Source organism: Rhinolophus sinicus, chromosome 18 (assembly GCF_057876585.1).
Source record: "Rhinolophus sinicus isolate RSI-liver-muscle chromosome 18, RSI-T2T, whole genome shotgun sequence".
Lineage (NCBI taxonomy): Eukaryota > Metazoa > Chordata > Mammalia > Chiroptera > Rhinolophidae > Rhinolophus > Rhinolophus sinicus.
The window spans coordinates 110,193,268-110,213,978 of NC_142518.1; the positions used below are offsets into that span (position 1 = coordinate 110,193,268).

General features: G+C 48.3%; 1 protein-coding gene and 1 long non-coding RNA gene across 7 annotated transcripts in view; one reads left to right on the plus strand and one right to left on the minus strand.

Moving 5' to 3' along the window:
• The window catches only part of LOC141569637 (uncharacterized), a 51,476-nt gene that overhangs the window by 11,892 nt on the left and 18,873 nt on the right, over positions 1-20,711 (plus strand). For 4 of the 5 annotated variants that reach the window (XR_012493351.2, XR_016019928.1, XR_012493350.2 and 1 more), the window contains 2 exons: positions 11,743-11,871; positions 12,498-12,593. This is a non-coding gene — a long non-coding RNA (uncharacterized LOC141569637). Of the gene's footprint in view, positions 1-11,742; positions 11,872-12,497; positions 12,594-13,140; positions 14,171-20,711 lie in introns of those variants that run through there. The other variant, XR_012493352.2, reaches the window with a different exon arrangement.
• Positions 993-5,171, minus strand: PNMA3 (PNMA family member 3). Of its 2 annotated transcripts, none has more exons than XM_074323763.2 (3): positions 4,804-5,171; positions 2,356-4,553; positions 993-2,113 (listed from the first exon to the last, which is right to left on the minus strand). In XM_074323763.2, the coding sequence occupies exon 2, from the start codon at positions 4,449-4,451 to the stop codon at positions 3,084-3,086; it is 1,368 nt and encodes a 455-aa protein (XP_074179864.2). In that variant the 5' UTR covers positions 4,452-4,553; positions 4,804-5,171; the 3' UTR covers positions 993-2,113; positions 2,356-3,083. The 2 variants fall into 2 exon arrangements, with proteins under 2 accessions (XP_074179864.2, XP_074179863.2); XM_074323762.2 differs by having other exon boundaries at positions 4,786-5,171.

The window sequence follows — 20,711 nt, forward strand, 5'->3', positions numbered from 1 at the left end:
TGTGGGAGCAAATCTAACTCATGAATTGTCAGCCACAAGTTCCATACATGCCTAGTGTGTCAAAGGTAAAGATCAGATGGTCACAGAGGAGCTAGAAGCCTTGGGGAGGCAACTGCCAACATGCTTGCATCCACAGGCTCCAGGAGGAGGGGCCCGGGGAACTACACATAAAGATTTGGACCTTGGGGATCTCCCTGTGACTGAGAAGTGGAAAAAGAAATTGAAGGGAAAGCTGAGAGCTTCGATCAATGTTTACTGCCCCATGAGTGGTTTGTGAGATATACAAAGAAGGGAAACACTGAGATGGCTGAAGGACAGAGGTGAGCCATTTGGGGTTTCGCAATGCTTATGCTTTGCCAGTGGGGAGGAAAGGCTAGTATGGCCAGCCCAGGCATCCCTGGGCTATTTCTGCCCTACCGGAGGGGCTATTTCAGCCCTACCGGACAGCCCTGCCGCATGGTCCCAGAACTTGAGGCATCTCACACCTACAGTCCGCCAAATGTCCCTCAGTGTCTACACCAAGTCTGGCCACTTATCAGCTAGCAGGGGTAAGCTGATCACGTAAAGGTAGGCAGGCAGCCCACCCCACCCTGGGGTCCAGCACCAAGCTCCTTGTAGGGATATCTGACCTCACACCCAGGCCCCTCTCTCTCTCTGGGACTACACACGTGACCTCCCTGACCCAACTGAGCACTGAGACCCCACACCCCTGCCAGGGATCCCAGAGCCTCTTGTCCTACCTGCTTTCCCTTCCCATTCCTTCAATGTCTAACCCACTTACTCCTGGAAGATCCCTGAAATTCCTGGGGACCCAACCAGCCCCTGCCCATGCCCACAAGTTGCTGCTACCGGGACTGTCCAGATCTCACATCTCTTGTACCCTGCCTTCACTATACCCCAGTACCGACTCGGGGTCCCAGGATACTCTTCTACTCCCCACCCCCAGCGGACCCTTCCTTCAATTGCCCACAGGAGAGGCGAGACACAGCTGAAACATTCGATGACATTTATTGAACAGAAACATTTCCTGAAACGACTAAAGAGAATGAAAATACAAAGAACTTCTAACGGCCACCAGAGCCCATAGGTCTCGGGTCCCCTCCTCCTTGGGGTCCCTGACGAGGTGCATCAGCTGCCACCCCCCCACACCAAGACCCTCCTGCCATAGTCCCCCATCCTGATGGCCCCACAACGGAATCTTGCAGGACGATGGACGCTGGCGATGTCCACTCACTGCAGGGCACCCCTCCCCCTCTGGCCCACGTGCTGGGTCTGCCCTGCCCCATGGCCAGGACAGGACAGTCACAGGATGCTGGAAAACAAAGCAGGGGACACTCCACCAGGCCGAGGAAACTGAGTTACAAGGAACAACAGGGTGAGACATCAGAGCACAGTCCCCTCTGGCCCCGGTGCAGTTCTTCCTTCCTGAGGTCACAGGTGAGCACCGGCCATGCCCTCATCCGTGTTTCCTGCAGTCTCCTAGGTCTGGACTCGGGGTCTCCGGGGTGGGGTGATCAGCGGGGGTAACTGCTCAGACAAAAACACACACATCTCCACAAGAACAAGCAGCGGTTGGCTTAAATCTATGCCAAGAAAGCAGAGGTTAAGGTCACCACACTGGATGAGAACGAGCAGAGCCTTGGCTGGCAGGAAGCTCACAGCACGGGCCAGGGCCCAGGGGTGACTGCCCAGGTCGGCGAGGACACCCACCTGGGGGCACGCACACCTGGCGGCTCTGCACAGGAACTGTTTGGTGTGGTGTGTGGGGGGGACAGGGGGTGATGACTTGACATGAAGGAACAGGGGGGCCTACAGAGAAACGGGGTGGGGGCTTCCCAGCACAGGGAGCAGCCTGCTCCAGGGGACGGAGAATGGGAGTCCCCCAGGGATGGCCCCTAATGTCTCCCAGTGCAGCGTGAGTGACACACATCTTCAGGTGTCCCTCACCTAGGCTGGGTCAGGATGCTCAGGGGTATTCCCAGGGGTACTCAGGGGTACTCAGCTGTGTGAGGTGGCAGGGTTTGGGGCTGGAGCTGGCCTTGGCAGCTGCTGAGTGGTGCTTCGCCAGACCAGTCCCTGTTCTCCGCATGCTGTCTCCAGGCCTCCAGTGGCTCTGCACAAACAAGCAAAACAAACACCTCCTCAACAACTCCCCCTCCTCCAACTCTTGCTCCTCCTCGCCTGCTCGCCTCCTCCTCCTGTCTTCTCCCTCTACCTTCCCCTCATTCCCCTCCTCCATTACTCCTCCTGCTTGGGGACAAAAGTCCCTGCACACCCACTGCCACCAAAACCAGCTGTGGCGTACTAACCCAAGTCCCCACTGACCCCCTTGCCAGGCTGAGCCTAGGCCCTCACCTGGGGCTCTTCTCTGTCCTTGCTCTCCTTGTCCCCATAGCCCATCCAGGCTGCAGGGGGAGGAAACTGCATGTAGGTTGGTGCTGGGCTCCCAGGACCTTTGGGTCTCCTGGCCTGACTTGCACAGGGGCTCGAGGTGCTGCCTTCCTGGGGCTCCCCTGGAGCGCTGCAAATGATTCCGAGGACGGACTGGACCCTGCGGCCTCCCCTCTGGGTGGGGGACACTACCTCTGTGTGCAGCAGCTCTTCCTCGCCTGCACTGGCTCCTTCTGGCAGGGGCGGCCCTGGGGAAGGCTGCTCCAGGCCCCACGTGGCCTGGCGTCCGGTCAGCATTCTTAGCTCAGAGCACACAGGGTGGGTGTTTGGGGGTGGCCAGATGAAGGGGCCGAGGCCAAAGCCCCCAGTTGCACCTCCATCAGCCTCTGCCGTGGTGGGATCCCTGTCCGTGGCTGGAGCAGCCCATGTGCCGGGTGTGGTGGCCCCTTGTTTGTGTTGCTGGTACCTGTTCGGGAACGTGTGCTTGGCCCTCCATGAGCGGAGTTCGGCTTCATGGGTGGAGTCCCTTTCAGCTGGTGGAGGGTGAGGGGGCTTGGCCTGGTCCTGACTGCCCTGCCCTTCTGCCCCACTCAGGTCCTCTGCTGCTTGTGCGGACTGCCCCTTCCCCTTGTTAAAACCTTTCTTCTGCCTGGTAGGAGAAGGGGTGCCCGGTTCTCTTGAGCCTATGCTTCCTAGGGCTTGGGGTGGCTCTTGTCCCAAGCCCAGCTCCCGTTTCCCGACTCCATTGCAGCCTGTTTCTTCTGCTTTACCAAGAGAAGGTTTGGAGGGTTGCTACACTGTGCCCTGATGTGGCCATCATCTCCACAGCTATAGCAGAATGTGTGGTGTTTCCGTTTTCCTGAACTTCGAGAGCCAGCCCTGGACACACCCGCCCTGTGGCGTTGGCCTCTGCCTCTCCTGCGCCGGGAACTTCGGGAAGGCCTTGCCTGTAGAGTATTGTCAGGGGCAGGGAAAGACACTGGTCTGGCAGGTGGTCTCATGCCTACCCCCAGCGGGTCCAGCCTCTGCCTCTCAGGGCCTAACGTGGCCTCCCACTCCTCCTCCTCACGCAGGAGCTTCACCAGTGCCAAGAAACCAGGAGGCTTCCTTCGCTGTTTCATTAGCTCAAGCTTGTCTCGAAGTTTGTCAGTAAGGGTGGCCCCACCTAAGACTTGTTTCAGACGAGCCTGATTCACGTTCCTTCGGGAGACCACATTTTTTTCTACGGCTCTTTGGAGCAGGGGTTCTAACCGTAACACAAAGCTAGAGACTTTCTCTCCTGCCTCTTGATAGGCCTTACAAAACTTTACATGGGCGATTTTACGGCTCTCCACAGGTCCAAACACCTGCTGCAGGGCTGCCAGGCACTCTTTCACAGTTATGGCAGCGTTGTGGGCTCGGAGCCCGCTGACCACCTGCAGCGCAGGGCCCCGCAAGCATTCCATCAGCCGCCTCCTTTTTTCCCCCTCAGGCACCTGCCACATCTGTAACATCTCAGTGGTGTGCTCAAGCCAGGTTTCAAAGGCCAACACCCCTGGAGTGGACACAGTGTTCCCAGAAAACACTCTCAGTTCTCGGTATAACATTTGTTCTAGCAGACGCTGTACTGCTGCCCCCAGGGTCTGGGCCCAAGTCCAGGAATCTGGTGATATGGCCACTCTGGGAAAGGGACAATCGGTGTCCGATTCGAGGACTCTGTTCATGTCTGACACTGTCCGTCTCTCCTCCTCTAAGAAGCGGTTCAGTCTCTTGAGAAATTCACCATCTGAGTTAGGAGGTTTTACCACCACTTTCCAGGGCCCGCCCTTTCCTGGGATTTCCCTGGGGATCAGAGCATAGTCCATATCCTTGGCAAGCTCCAGGAGGAAGGCTTGGGCGTTCTCCTCCCTCCTGAACATCCTGCCAATGATCCTATGCGCGCCCAGATGCTTGAGAGCCGCCTGGAGACTCTCCTCAAACTCATCCTCACCACACTCCTCAGGAATCCCCAGGATGAGCATGGACCTCTGAATATTCAGATGCTCCCCCCTGCACCAGTCCTGCAACAGGCTCAAAGGCATGGCTCCAGTCTTTACGGCATCTAATTTTGGGGGGAATGATCCGTGCGTGATGCACAGAAATCTGGCCCAACTCCCAGGGCGACACGACGGCAGACCCACAGCCTGTGAATACGAACGCGGCGAGAGCAAGGTTATTGCCGAACTCCCCTCCCCCCGCAGCTGCCCCTCCTCTTCTGGAGGCAAACCGGCCGCCCAGGCTCCACCCGCGCTCTCCGTAGGCCCACAGGAGCCGCAGCCCCCTCCCCACACCGGTCACCCTCCACCTCACCCCGGGGCTGCCGCAGTCCTGCTGGGGCGGACTGAGGGCGGCCTGATCTCCAGGGGAAAAGCTCACCCTCCTCGAGTCTAGCACCTTCTCCTAGGGCGGGGTCCTTCTTTATCCAGGTCCCAGCAGAAGGGGCGCGCGGCTAAGCGCAGCAACCCCGGGGTCCAGCGCCCGTCTTCTCCAGGCGCTGCTCGCTGCCTCTCGCCCTCCTTCTCTCGGCCCGGCACATGGGCCAGCGCGCCGGCGCCTACTCGCCACCTCTCTCTGCAGTGCGGACTCGGGGCGGGGGCGCCGTGGCGTCGGAGCGTGGACCCTCCGTGTTGCCTCGGAGACCGCCGGGCTATTGGCGCTCACGGGTCACGCGGCGGGGCTGTTACCACTGTTGCATGCGCCCCAGGACCTCACGTAACATCACCTGCTCCTCCTGCCCCCGAGGGGGCGCCAGCAGAGGTGGGGAACCCTAGGGGTCCGAGAGGCCATGCGCCCATCCGGGACCCAGCCCAGTCCCCCGCCCCTTCCGGAACGTGCCCTTGGGGCGCCAGCGTGGCGAGGGGTCCGCCTCCTGGGGTGCCCTCCAGAGAGCGGCTGGACAGGCCTTAGGTGCGCCCACCAGCGCTGCGTTCAGGCCAGGGGTGGGGAGCTTATGGGGCTTCTCTTCCCCTCCCCCTCCTCCTAGGCGAGGAGCACCTCATGTAGACGTGCACCAGGTGCCACTCAGTGGAGTACATGCCACATGTGCACATGCGCACCCACACCTCACCGGGGCTACAGGCAGCAGGCCTGGGCCGCGACGGTGCAGGGAAGACCAAAGCGCTTCGCTGCCCTGGTACCAATGGCCAGCCACAAAGAGGGTGACCCAATGTCTGGCTTGGCTGGGGCCTTTCCCATTTTGTGGGCTACACGTCCATTGTCGAGAAACTGCTTCTCCACTTGGAGCCTAACCCTTTGGGCCTGCCTTTCCCTGTGGGTGGTGGTTTGTGGGTTGTATTGTCAGTTGGGTCACAGGCAGCATCGGAAGGAGGGAAGGAGGGAGCGACTGCCCTGAAGACAGGGCCTAGTGGTCTGTGTTGCTTCTGCCTCCTCTGCCAACCACATCCTCGCCTCCTGTGGGCAGGCCTCTCCCCAGCGGCACAAGCTGTCAATTTTCAAGCACCTGAATGTAAAACAGCTGGAAATTAAACGTAGCCTTGCCCACCTAACCTTTGGAAAGTCTGTACATCCCCAGAGGCAAATAAACCCCATTGTTGTAGACTCCTGGCTTGGACTATGGTGGTAATATTGGAAGTGGAGAAGAGTAAGTGATTTTGAAAAATATTTTAAGGTAGAATCAATAGAATTTTGGTTTGGATTAGATAGGGTTTGGGTGTGTTACGGAAAATGATTAGTGTAACCAGTTAGTATTAGCCATTCACTTTTACCTGAGTAAATGGTATTATTTCTTAAAGCAGTGCTTTGTTCCATTCAGGTAGTCTATAGACCCATAACCGAATCAGGCGTTGCCCTGGTTGAAGGTTCCCTGCTGGGCCCCAGCCCTCCCATTGCTGTGGGCAGTAGTTGGCTACCGTTCTCAGTAGCTTTCTGCATCCTGGCAATGGGATCCAATGCTGTATCATTGCTGAACTCGCAGAAAGCAGGGCCTGAGCTTGTCTGGGTTCCCTGCTCTCCCTTGCCTAGCCCAATGCCTGACCCACGGAAAGCACTCAACCCTGTGGAGGGAGTTAACCGTCGCAATCCTCATTCGGCCCCCTGCAGTCTGCAGGAGCACCGCGTGCCTGTCCAGTACCCACACCGTCTCATTCCCCGCCACGACACACATGGCTGCAGGTCTGTTAGCAAGCAGCTTGGCCACGGGAGCCCCTAGCCAGGTTCTTGCCGCTGACTCCTCGGCTTCTGCCTCCTTGTCCGCCATCCACGGCGGGGCGGCGCTTGCGTAGACCCCGCCTGCACCTGGGCCGTGGTCTACAACTCCTAGCATCATTCGGGAGGGCTCCAGCGCCTCCGTGTATCTTTAGGGTACAATGGTGGCTAATAGCCCCTCCCGTGGAGTGCACGACGGGGAACCCGAGACCCCGGAAACAAGACCACGGGCCAGGGAGGAGCTTGGGAGGCCGCGGTGGAGGTGGCGGCCGCCGCGTCGTGGGGCGCAAGCGCTATGAGGGCCCGTGGCAGGCTTGGCGTCCTTCCTGAACTGCCATCTAGTGAAGGCTGGAGGTTTGCCTTCCTTGCTGTCGAGTGACTGTGGCTGCGGGTCGGGCCGAGTTGCCATGGTGATGGCCTTGCTTTGGTGCCTGTGATAGCAGGAGGAGGGCTTGCTGGAGGAGATCGGTGAGGCCGGGTGCTGGAGGTAAGCTGGCGCACGGACCAAGCGTGCTTGGCCGGCGCTCTGATGTTCCCACGGGGGTGACCCTCCGCCCCACTGCTTGGAACTTAACGGCTTTGGTGTTGGAGCCCTAATGGACGGAGAGTTTGGTGTGAAGCCCACTCCTCAGATGGGAATGAAGAGAGACCATGGAGTAAGCAACTCATGTAGTGGGGCGGAGAGGCGAGACCCAGAGGCTACAGGGAAGGAGGAGCGGGTCACCCTTCCCTAGTCCGAGGGAGGAGGAAACCGATGTTTGGGGCGGAGGACTGCTAGGCTGGATGGTTGGGGCCAAGAAGGCATCCGTTGCCCTGGAGATATCAAGCCGCCACGTGGTGGTGTACTAGGCAGCATTTCCTCGGGCCAGCGCCGTCTAATAGAAATATAATGCGAGCTACATGTATGCTTTTCAAATCTTCTAGTAACCACATTTAGAATTCAAAAGAAACGGGTGGAATTAACTTAAATGATATGTTTTTTTGTGTGTGTTTTTTTAAATAATTTTATTAGTTTCAGCCAACATATCTAAAAGTATTATTTTAACGTGTGATCAATATAAAATGTTATCAATGAGATATCTGGACAGCGTAGCCCCACTGTGTTCTCTTGGCTGCTCCCTTCATGGTCTGGGAAGAGAGGCGGAGCCCCGATGTCACCTGCTGCCTGGTGTAAACCCTGTCTTGCCCAGGTTTCTGCTGCCCAGGCTTTCACTCATTTCTTTCATTCTGGCTTCCACTTAGCAAAGCACTCTCTCTTATCTCATTTTGAACTCCACTGCCTGTGAAGCAGGTAGGATAGGTAATAGTGCCATTTCACAGGAGGGAGTACCCAATCAGTGTGGACATGTTTAGCTTAGGCGTGTGTGCTTGCTTCAGGCAGGGCCAGAGTCTGCCATGGTTTCTCCTTCCTCCCCCAGCACTACTTTCCCAGGACTCTGCTCTTCCCCCAAAAGGATGACCTAGAAGAGAGCAAGGTTGATGGGCTCCTAGCAATCTGTTCAGAGGTGAGCTGTGATTCCTTTACCTCCCTGACTCTCCAACTCTTAGAGAGGGAATGTATCATCTTCCCTGGCCTGGACTGGCTGTGATGAGCCTCTAACCCCTCACAGATTGTCCAGCTTGGAAGGAGATGGAACCCATAGGACACCCTTTTGTAACTTTCCCCTCTTCACCCACCCTTTGATCATTCCTCACACCTTTGAGACCTGGTCTGTGCCTCAAAGTTCTCTATTATGCCAAGTGTGAGACCCAGTCCTAGGCATCAAGGAACTTAGGGTGTGTTGGGGGAGAAAGAGCAGGACAAGACCCGAGTGTGAAATGGAGAAATTACAAGAAACTGTATGATTAACTGCTCACATCAGAAGTTTAAACAGGAAGTACAATGGGGAACAAAAGAAGGCAATTTAAGGTGCATTTGAAGACTTAGAAATGATAGGCAGGGCATTTTTAGGCTATAGGAGGGTAAGACAAAGGCTCAAGGACAGAAATTAACAGTTTTTTCAAGGACAAGTGAGAAGAAAGGCTAGAATAGGTATGTCAGGGCAGAGGTCAAGATTTATCACCCCAATAATTTTAATAAAATAAAATTAAAAAAAAAAAGAAATAATAAATCAAGTAGTATCTACACTCTTTTCAAAATTTTTTTTGATGGTAAAACACATACCAAAATTTATCGTCTTAACCATTTTTAAGTGTACAGTTCAGTGGCATTTAGTGTACCCACATTGTTGTGCAAGCATCACCACTGTCCATCTCCACAACTTTTTCATCTACCCAAGGTGAAACTCTGTCCCCATTAAACACTAACTCCCCACTTTCCCCTTCCTCCAGCCCCTGGTAACCACCATTTGACTATCTCTACGACTTTGCTCTAATAAGTGGAATCTATAGTATTTGTCCTTCTGTGTCTGGCTTCTTTCAGTTAGCATAATGTCCTCAAGGTTGGTTTTTATACTCTTAGCGATTGGCTTCACTAGACCTTAATTGTGTAGGCATTGAGTTTAGGATGAAGATTGTTCTGTCACAGGTAGTATTTCAGGACAAGCATATAGGGTGTGTGAAAGAGGGAAGACCCAAAGTGTCCTGATATTTTTTTTTTAAACTTGGAAGGCTGGCGAAATTACCGTCCTTTGTATTAGTAAGAAACTATTAGCGGACCTCAGGAAATCCTCCAAGAATCTGTTGTTTTACACAGAGGAAGGGTTTTAAAGATCGAATTTATTGCACCTTGCCAATGTGTAAAAGAAAAGGGAAAAAAAGCCCCCATTTTTTCCTGGTCAGTTAGCTCAGGTAGTGACTCATGGATTCCTGGAGGGTTTCCCATTGCCCAGTAAAAGGGCATAACCTGGTCAGGCATGTTCAGAGATCCAAAGGAAATGGTTTGTTGGTCTTTGGTGCCAGCTAGTTGTTTTCACTGGATGCAGGAAAACAAGCAGAAGAATTTAGTCTTTTACTGTTGTATTAGCCACAATAAAGAAGTGTTTATTTCCTGTGATTTTTAGGTCAATTTTCAAATTAAGAAATTAGGTCAATTTTCAAAGTAACAAATGTTAAAAAAAGTTCACATTGCATATAAATGCAGATCTACAAATCTGATAATATCACTACAACTCTTCAAGACCAGGGAAGTGGATTTAGAGCAGAAAGTAAATGAGTAGATTTCAATTTTTGTTTTTCTCCATTTCTTGTGTTGTCTATATGAATTGACACAAGGCTTTCAGAAACTTTGAAATGTAAATAAGACTATTGGTTCCCATAACTTAGGCTCATTTTTAAAAACATATACCATCTTTTAATTTTTAGAAGGGAATAATATGATGAGTATTGAATAAACTAATTTTGATCGTGACTATATAAAAAAAGAAATTAGAACATGGACTTACATGAATATGGCAGGTTTGGTTTTTAAAAATTATTTCTTTATAAAAGCAATAGAAACCTTCATGTCAAAGTTTTAGAAATCCAGTGTTTAGATTTTCCATGTTTATTTGTGTTGCTTGCAGATTTAATCATGTGTTAGTTTTTCTTTGGAATAAATCTATCGTTTAATTTAATATCTATAATTTAGTTGATAATTATGTTTGACTACAAGTGGCAGCAGAAAAAGTCTTTTAATTTGAAAATCTCTATTAGAAATATTCATATATTCCTTGAATACATCTTTGCTTTTAGTGTCCTAGCAAATTTATGCTTTCCTAAAAAAACTGCTTTCTTATTGAGATACTGTGTTTATTTTTATTTCATCTATTTGTGTTTTCTTTCCTTTTCTATTAAATTCAGGAAAAGGACAACTAAATAGGTGGTGTACTTGTGTTGGCATCTAGAATACAATAAATGTTTTTTTTCTCAGTCAATAATTTTTGTGTCTTGAGGGAATCTTACATTTATTGCCTGAATGTATCTTCTTAAGATTTTCTTTTATAGTTTAGTAGCTAAATTATTATAAGATAATTAAACTTGTACATGTGTTACTTCCTAAAGTGTAATTTGTTTGAAGATAACTTTTTAAATTCCTTTTGGACTTCTTCAAAGCTTAGAAGACTGTAGATCTTTTGACTATGTTATGGTCTTTTAAAACGTATTTTTGATTTTTCTAATGAGGCTGATTTTTTGACAGTTTTTTTATAGGATTTCTTTTGAAAGAATATTTAGGGAAATATATACTGAAAACATAAATTTTCTCAAGAATCACTTAGCAGTTATAATTTAGTGCTCTTCTAACTTTTTTTAGAATTATAGTTGACATACAATAGTATATTAGTTTCAGGTGTAGAACATAGTGATTAGACATTTATATAACTTACAAAGTGATCCCCTCAGTAAGTCTAGGACCCACCTGGCACCACACATAGTTATTACAATACTATTGACTATATTCCCTATGCCGTACTTTACATCCCTGTGACTGCTTTTATAACTGGCAATTTGCACATCTTAATCCCTTCTCCCTTTTCACCCAGCCCCCCAACACCCTCTCATCTGGTAACCATCAAAAGGTTCGCTGTATCTATGAACTTGTTTCTGTTTTGTTCGTTTATTTTGTTCTTTAGATTCCACATATAAGTGAAATTATACAGCATTTGTCTTCTCTGTATGGCTCCCTTTTGGCATTTTATGGGCTAGTCAGAGCATAAACTTCTTTCGTCTTTATTCTCCCATTATAAAATTGTATTGTCGATTGCATTTGGAAGGTGATGTGAAATTCAGCAGTGTGATGTAAACATGTTAGTGAGTGTCAACTTTGCTCACCAGCCTTTGTCTTTCCTCTTGGGGACTGGTTTGGTCAGTTTTCCTCATTGACTTTTGGAGGTGCAGGGACTGAGAGCTGCTCTGTTTGCCTGTGGGGTACTGGGCTTGCCAAACCCTGGCCTGTTTTGCTCACCTGCCCTGTCAGCCCCTGTAGAAATGCCTGGGACTCAACATTGCAGCCTCTGACAAAGCGAGCTCCTTTAGAAGTTCCACTTTGACAACTCTCTTTCCTCTTTGAACACCAATATCCAGAATCTCTTCTTGCTCTGTTGGTGGGGGCATCAACCCTGCAGTAGCTCGGCCATCTGAGCCAAGATCGCTGTCTTCTGGCTGCTCCTTAGGGAACAGTCCATATATTTTCATTGTCTTATTTGTAAAAATTGCTTACAGAGTTTAATGATTGGTTTTTGTTATTTCAAGATCTGATCGAGATGATTGGCAGGCATCAGACCTGGAGCAGAGGACACCTTGAACACTGTTGGACCACTTCCCATCCATCTTCTCTTCCTACAGCGCTGCCAACTTCAGCCCTCCCTGAGGAGGCTCAGGGTAAGTAGGAGTGGTTTAGTTTTGGGGGGAGTCGGTGTTATCCACAGATTTGCCCTCAGACTTCTTCCAGGAGGGTGAGTGTTAGCTGGACCCCACTTAGAGGGACATAGGTAAGGATGGGAAGCTGGCAAAGTACCAGACCCTGCTCTCCCTGGGTAAGGACAGCATTCCTTCCCATGGACCCTCTGAACTTGGGCTGGAGAAGCAGGGGTCTAATTTGTGTTTCTGTTTCTCTTTCCAGTTGAAAGACTAGTGGTAAATGGAGCTCTTAATAAACTTACGTACACTGCTTTAGAGGCTTTGGTCTCTGTCCTCTGATCTTCTAGGCCAGGAGGTTGCCTGTCAGGCTCCACTGGAGATGACTCGAGATTCCCGTTCTGCCTGGGAGGACAAAACCAGTTGTTCCTTGCAGCTGACAGAGTTTCCCACCCCTGCTCCCAAGCCCATACCCCTTCCTTTCCTCCAGCCAGTCTTGGAAATCACGTGGAAATATTCTTGGTACCATTCTGTGGAGTCTCCTAGAAATACCCTCTTCCCGTGAAGGCCAAGTGATTGGAATGGAACTCTGGGGCAACATTGTGTCCCCAGCACATATAGCTAAGTCCCCTTTCTTTTTCAAAAACCAGAGATTCCAATTTCCAAACCAGACATGATCTCCCACCTAGAGCTAGCAGAGGAACCATGGATGCTGAAAAGAGAAGTGCCGCGAGGCTCCTGTCCAGGTGAGTAAGTGAAAGCGAGGTAAGCTGATGTCCTTCTGCTCAGCAAAGAAGTGCATGGCCTCTTTCAATTTCTGGTAGTGAGAGCAGTTTTCTATTTGTTTCATATCCCCCATGGGAGGTATTCATACCTGATCCATTCATAGAAAGTGGGAACTGACCCATTTGGAGGCGCTGGATTGAACTGAGGTTTACAATTCCAGTTCTGAGGAGAAAGATGAACACTTTAAGAACTCTAAATGTTGTATGGGCTTTTTGTTGGTCTCTGGTGCATACCCACATTCAGCATTTATATTTTTGTGAGATATTCCAATTGCATTCTCCTTCACAGGACAGTTACAGTCCAGTCCAAAGAATAGCATGTTTAATAATGGCAGCTTACCCTCAAAGAAAAAGGCAGGAGGAGGGTGACACAGGAAACTATTTGTTGTGTTTGTGTGTTTTTTTTAAAAACATACATTGATTCCTTCCCAAAAGGCACCTGGAATAGTCAGGTAGGTAAAGTCAGGGGGACCCTTCTCACTTTTCCCTTCTTATTCCCTTGCCTTAGGGCTCCCCCTTGTACTCTGGTGTCACTGCTCCACCTTGGATCCCAGATGCACAGGGAGCCCGAGCACCCCAGCTGCTGATCCCTCCAAGTCTGTGAGGCTCCATCCCCAGGAACCATCCAGACTCAGGCTTTTAGTTTCCTGCATCTGTGTCTACTGGACTGGACGCATTAGCGGCCCATACTTTTTGTTGCTGTGTCTTTCAAAGTGATAATGTTGTAAACTAAGCAGTAGGGAAGGGAAAGGATTAAGGAGACACCATAAAATGGATGTTTGTGCACTTGAGCAGTAGTTCAATGCCTTGGGAGGCAATTTCCCAGCCCCCTGTGGAGAATAGCTCCAGGTTGGGGGATGGGGTGAGGGAGGCCTTTGTAAACAGTGCCTCAGGATCTGGATCTATGCTGATGGTGAATGTGGGTCAGGCCTCACTCTCATCAAGAGCCTCAAGTTTGGATCCTCGATGTTTTCCCCAAAGAACCATCCCCCAAATAATCTCATGCTGTGGATGGAAAAAAGGGGTCCTATGGAAAGTATCCTCACTGAGTGATCTGATCATAAACTCCTAACTTGGAAGGTCTCTGGTGCATACCCACATAACCATGGTGGTTAGTCATGTCCCAGGCATATAATTTTTTTTTTTTAGTAAATACTAAAATCTTTGCCTTAAGCCAGCCCTGCCCATTGTTTCTGTGCATCTACCGTGTTTCCCCGGAAATAAAACTTAACTGGAAAATAAGCCCTAGCATAATTTTTAAGGATGACATCCCCTGAACGTAAGGCCTAATGCATCTTTTGGAGCAAAAATTAATATAAGACCCGGTCTTATTTTCAGGGAAACATGGTAAGTTAACATGCCTTTGAAATAAGTCGTAACCAACCTCAAGAGAGCACAGAATCATAACTATCCTGTAATCTATCCCCCCCCCCGTTTTCTCCCACCTCCATGTAAGCTTCCTTAAATTCCCTCCTTAATTTCCAATGCATAAGAGAAGCAGCAAAATTGTTATTTTGGGGAGCACTTGAGATCTTGCTCCCCAGTGTATGTCATCAGTTTGGCTCAAATAAACACATAAAAATTAAAAGAAAGAGAGATATTCATTCATTCAACAAATAGATTTTTTACCCAATCAGATTTGCTTTATTACAAAGACAATATGTGCTCATTTTAGAAATTAAAAAAATATAGAGCAAGACATAAAGAAGAAAACACAAATGTCTTGAAATCCTTCATCCTGAAGGCAACCACTATCAACCATTGTATGAGCATCCTTCCATGCAGGTCTTGGCACAATTACACGTGAACTTATGGAGGCTTTGAGGTACATGCTGTGATCCTTTACCTGCTATTTTGCCCTCAGTAGTGTGTTGTGACAGCTTTCTATTTTACTGAATATATACCGTATTTGTTGATCACACCTCAAAGGTGTAGACAAATATTCATCCTTTTTAACGGCTGTGTAGCATTCTACTTTATCAACACATCATAATCTATTTAACTCAATACACTACTGATAGCTATTTAGGTTGGTTCCAGGTTTTCATTATTCTAAGCAACACCAAAATTCAACAACCTTATACTACATCTTTGTGAATTTGTCAGTCTATCTTCTATGCATAAATTCCTCGGGGTGCGATCGTGGGGCAGGTGGTGAAATGCAACACCTCTAAAATGCATTATTTCCTTTCATCTCACAACACTCCTGGGTCGTTTTTAACTAAATGCAAACTAAAGTTGAATTGGCCTTAAAAAACTGACATTTTCTAAACAGTTCCACAGGCCTGTGAGGAAGATTGATGACATTGGGGTGGGGGTTCCCTTTAATGTCTTCATTTTCACCTGAAGCTGTAAAAAGTTATCATTTCTACTTCTTTTGGGCCTCCCTAACCGACTGAAGGTTTCCTCCAGTTCAGAACGGAGCCCCTTACCATTCACTGTTTGTATTCGGATCAGTATGCAGGGAATGGGAACAAAGAATAACAAGAGCAGACACTTATGTAGCATTTGCACTGTGCCAGGTGTGCAGACTTATATGTGCTTTTCAAATATAGCTCAGTTCATCTTCCCAAAAGCCTTAGGTAGCAGATACCATCGTCTTCACTCTGTTGGTGATGAAACTGAGGCCCTGAGAAAGGGATTTGTGCAGGTTCACACAGCAGGTATGTGGTTGAGCCAGGAGTGGAACCTGCGCGGTTTGGCTCCAGAGGCTCATAGGTGCATCTGAGCCAACCTGCCTTCCCTGCCAGTTCACACAGGTGATAGACACAGGTGTGCCAGTGTTCTAACTAGTCAGCTTCTGTAAGCAGCCAGTGGTACCCCTCCTCCCCCACCATCTCAGTTCAATTAAGCTGTGGCAGTTATCTGTGTGCCTTTGGTAATGCCTCTTCTTGTATGTGAATGAACCTTCCAGGGTTGATAGATAATTCCCATTTCCACATCTCTTTGCCCTTCTCATTGTTCAAGGCTAACATCAGGGCTCCCTATTAAAGGCAAAAGGAAATTTTGTACAGGAGCTGGATTTTTTTGGTGCCATCCTAAGCTTCAGGGCTGCAGGACCCTGGGATTTCCCCCTTCTAGTTTGTAAATAGTGTCTCTTGTTGGCTGGTTTGTTTTAATCAGAAAAGTATCATGTGCAGGGAAAAAATTTAGAAGTCAGGAAAGTATAAAGAAGCAAATAAAATAACTTATTAGAGAAAAGTCCTATTAATGTTTTGGTATATTTCCTTCCATTATTTTTTGTGCTCACATATAAGTATGTATGTATATGTAGTTATATATTATACCTATAAACAGATTCCAGTCTTGGATATCAAGGCACTTGATTTATGTTATGAATTGCTAACCAAAAAGCTATCCAGTTTACATTCTTGTAGCAGTGTACGAGAAAACACGTCTCCCACACCCTCCCACCATGTACTGTTGTTTTTAAAAATCCCTATAAATTTGAAAAGGGGGAAACAGTTTTAATTTTGAAATTTTTTCCGGTGTTTATTGGCTATTTCTTGTTTTACCCCCCAGGTGCCCTTGTAATGACGGGGGCCCTAGAGGACCATAGGTCTTTTAGCTGGACACCCAGGCTCCCCTACTCCTTGTAGTTTCCTCTTTGAAGCATGCCCCTCTACTTGCACTCTGGAGCCCATGCTTAATTCCTTCTCAGCCTCTTGTCCCCATAATTATTCTGTCTTCTCTCCCTTCCTCAATTTCATCTCTTCCTCCTGAAGTCATGCCTGCTCTGCGTCCCATCCGAATCAGAACTTCATGCTCACTCCTATTTCTTCTTCTACCTAATGTGAAGTGTGTCTCCTGAATTTGAGAAATTCCTCCAATGTCAACTTAGCATGTGACCCCATCCCTGAGGGAGGTCCTCATTGGCCAGCCCTCACCCTTGTTCTCTAGTGCTACTCTGCCTTGTTGGATCACGCAGATTTGCTTGAAAACTCTCATTTTTTTCACGTCATGCTATACTCCCTTGAACGTTGCCTACTTCTGGGCTACTTCCAAGCGCTACTTGGTTCTTTTCCCTTCACTGGCTGTGCCTGTCACACAGCCATTACTCATTTGTTTTACTTTAGGAGACATGTAGGCCTCTTAGTGATTGCCTTGTAATAATAGAATGTTGTCAACAGTCGGGTAACTTACACAGTAAATACTGGGGGCGGTGGCCCTCAGGGTTGTATGTGGGGGAGAGGAAGTTCCTATGTCCTTGCTGAGGTTATGTTTCCTTGACAAAATATGCTACAAAACTGAACTCTACTCACTAAAGCAAGTTGGAACTTAGGTAGTAACATGATGCAAACTTAGGTTATGTTCTCAACAAACGTGATGTTTAAAAATTGTTTTTCATATACTTCTGCCCATGGTTCAGTTGGTCTCAAAATTTCACATTTCTACCAAAGTAGAACTCTAGACTGTAGAGTAACTAAGTCAGTGTGGCATCAAAATAAACAGATGACTGGATCAGAAAGAGATAAAGGTGGGATGCACATGCACGCATATCTACAATATAAATCAAGGAAACAGCAATTGTCATGGTGCCAGGACGATGGTACCAGAACGTTTAGCTGTTGGGAGGAAAAGTCAGGGTAAATCCTTAACACATTCCACACTCTCAAATACATACCAAAAGGATTAAGGTAAATGTAAAGAAAAATACTCGACTAAAATATCATCAGTGCTTACATTCTCTCTAGATAGGAAATAATACTCTGAGCTTAAAAGCAATAAAAGAAATTACAGAGGAAAAACCTTACTATAAATTTTTTTAAATCTTTGCATCAAGCTTCATAAGCACAACTGAAATATAAGTGGCCAGTGGAGCAAAACTTCTGGAACAAATATAGCAGACAGAAGGTTAATATATAAATTAGTTTTAAATTTTGAGAATAAAAATACTGAGTCTCCAGCAGCTAAGTGGGTAATTGATAGGTACAGGCAGTTCACCAAAGAAAAAACACACATAACAATTAAGTATTAAGTCCTATTGCAATTAGTCATCAAAGAAATGCAAATAAAGAGGATAATTTTGCCATTTGTAAGACAGCAATTAAAATGATAATTTGAGCGAAAACAAATGGGCATTTTCATTTGCTGGCATTAAAAAAGCAAATTGGTATTTCTTGCCAAAAGGCCTGCTAGAGATGTATCAACAATCTTAAAGATGTTTATATTCTTTGACCCTCCAATGATATTTGTAAGAGATCGTCTGAAATGCAAATAGATATACATGCAAAAAGATACTCAATCAAAACATTACTAAAGTATTCAATTGAGCTAGAGGATAGCATATGGCAGAATATACCAATCATGCAAAAATAAAGAGTTAAGGAACAGGGGTCCATAGTTAATATTATGCTAAAGAAAAACACCAAAACATGAAATTGTGTACATCTATAGCATAACCTTAGCTATGAAAAAAAAACACAGCTAAAATAACACAAATTGTTATTACGTGCCAGGCATTGGGCTGAGCAACTGTGCCTGCACCCTTCCTGAGAGTCCTCAGAGGAGCCCTGGGGAGGGGGGCACTGTTTTGACCCTTCTACTCCAGGTGAGAACACCAGGCCCAAGAAGGGACTTGCCCAAAGTCCCACAGCTCCTCACTGCAGAAGCTGGGATTCTAGCCCAGTCTGGCAGTCTGCACAGCCAGGGTCCTGGAAACATGGCCAAAGGACACTTGTGTGTAGCAGTGACAGTCACAGAAACACAGCTGAGGGCCGCAGGCAGATTGTTAACGGTGACAGTCCCCAGGAAACAGCTGAAGGAAGGACCCACGATGCATGGGTCATGTAGATTGGCACTGTGCCAGTAGTGAGCATGTGTTGCTTCTGCTATTGGGACAAGAGAGTGGCCCACATGGATGTCTTTTTAAAGCCTCCAGGGAAAAGATGGGATGGACATGTACCACAGGGTCACAGTGACTTCTGTGCATGGAGACACGATGGCCATGAGTTCTCATCTTCTCTCTCCTCTCCTGCAGTTGAATCATCTGTGCTCCTAGAGGCAGTGGCAGAAGGGCCCCGGGTGGGTCGTGGTCTTCGACTCCTACCTGCTGTCAGGCATGGTCCTAAAGCCACAGAGAAGCAGGCTGGGCCCAGGGATCTGTACCAGGCAGCCCCTGCCACCCATAGGAAGGGTCCCCCCCTCCTTCCCCATGTGGACCCAGGTTTCTCTTTCTTCATTTCTTCCTCTCCAGCCCCTTGGGCTCGCAGCTTCCTCCAGGACCCGCACTCTGTATGCAGGTCCCAGTCCTCTCCCTTCTCCCATGTCTCTGCCTTTGCTGCAACCCTCAGCCAGTGGAGTCAGGGCCAGCAGTGGGGCCAGGTGAGGGGAAGACTGCAGAGGGAAGGCAGAGGACTTGGCAGTGGGGCAAGGAAGCCATCATTTCATTTCTATATCAATCTCCCCCAGCCGCACACGCAGAGGCAAGGGGGTCTGCCCTCTCACGAGAACTTACATCATGCACTTTCCACCCTGTTACTGATATCACCTTCCTCTTTTATTCAGAGCTGTTTCTGGAAGGCGTCTTCCAGACCAGGCTTTGAACCGGATGCTAGGGATTCTGCAGTGAATGCTGTAGTGAAGGCTGCTCCAGTGGTCCTTACAGTCTACTGGGGGAGCAGACAATAACTCAAGGAAGGGGAAAAATCTATGCAATTAGAAATCATGGTCAATGTTCAGACAAAAAGATGCAAAGTAAGCATGGAGGGAGGATGCTTACTATATGCAGTTGGTTTAAAAAGCCTCTTTTAGAAAAGGAGAGAAGGATGAGAAGGAGCCTTAGTTGGGGAAGGACTGGGAAAAAGTGAGTCCAGGCAAATGAAGGGAGCAAAAAGGGTGCAACCTCTGAGAGAGGTGTTTTCAAGAAACGGAAAGGCCCGTGTACCTTGCCTGGGGTAGAGCCATTGAAAGGGAGACGAGTGGGAGCTGCACTGGAAGGACCCGGCAGGAGCTCCTTAGGCCATGGACAGCGGTCTGGTAGCAACGGGAGGGTTCTGAGCCAAGCAGTGATGTAATTGATTCATTGGGCATTTTAGAATAACTCCTTGACTGTTATGTGAAGAATGGGTGCAGAAGCCGCCCAGGTGAGGAGATAGTGGTTGGGAGTACAGTGAGTTATCCAGGGTAAGTATGGCGATGGGACGGACAGCTGCAGTATCATGAAGCAATGCAGAAGCACTGCAGCAAGACGCTGCTGTGGCCCCAAGCTGCACACCACAGCACCCTTTCGCAAAGGCAGAAGAGCTTCTTTCAAGGGATAGTCACTCTTTTCCCACTTCAAAATGAATATTTCGGTATTTTTTTAATTAAAGAAAAAGAGTAAAGTCCTTAAAAATGAATTGGAATTGATTGGCAGCTGTGTGTATGCGGGTTGGGAAGCGCTACTCACTGGAGGGCATGGTCATAGGGTGATGAAGTAAACTGGCTTTTTTATGGTGAATTTTCTCATGACTGGAGTGTGCAGGTCTTTTCTCTTGAGCTAGTTTTTTTTTTTTCTTTCTTCCTCCATGGAGAATTCTCTTCATCTTTTGCCTGGGAAATACTCACCTGGTTGCCGGTGGTCTGGGAGCTGGGTGGGAAATGGAGCTGGGTATCTCATTGTTCATCTATCTAGACTTTCAGTGCCGTCTCATTCAGAGTAAGTGCTTCTCCCCTGAGGCAGTTGTATCTGCTGCAGTACCGCTGCAGAGTAAGCAGGCCTCAGACCTCGGTGGTTTATGTCTATTTCTCATGCACAAGCCTTTGGGTCACTTGTGGCTGTGTGTCAGGTTGTGGAGATGGCTTCAGGTCTGCTCCACGTGTCTTCTCCTTCTGGAACCCAGGTGGAAGGAACAGTGGCTTGCCTGAGTGACGCAAGGTCTCCAGATGGTCCAGGACAGGGACAGGAGAGGACAAGCCAAACTATGCATAAAGTCTCTGGCTGGACATGGTGTACCTCAGATCATTCACATTTTTTTGGCCAATGTAAGCCATGGACCAAAGCCCAAAGGCAGTGTGCATGGAAGTATATGGCACCTACAGGGAACCATGCATGGCAAGGACAGGGAGGGAAGGGAGACTTCTGACCAAATAAATCTT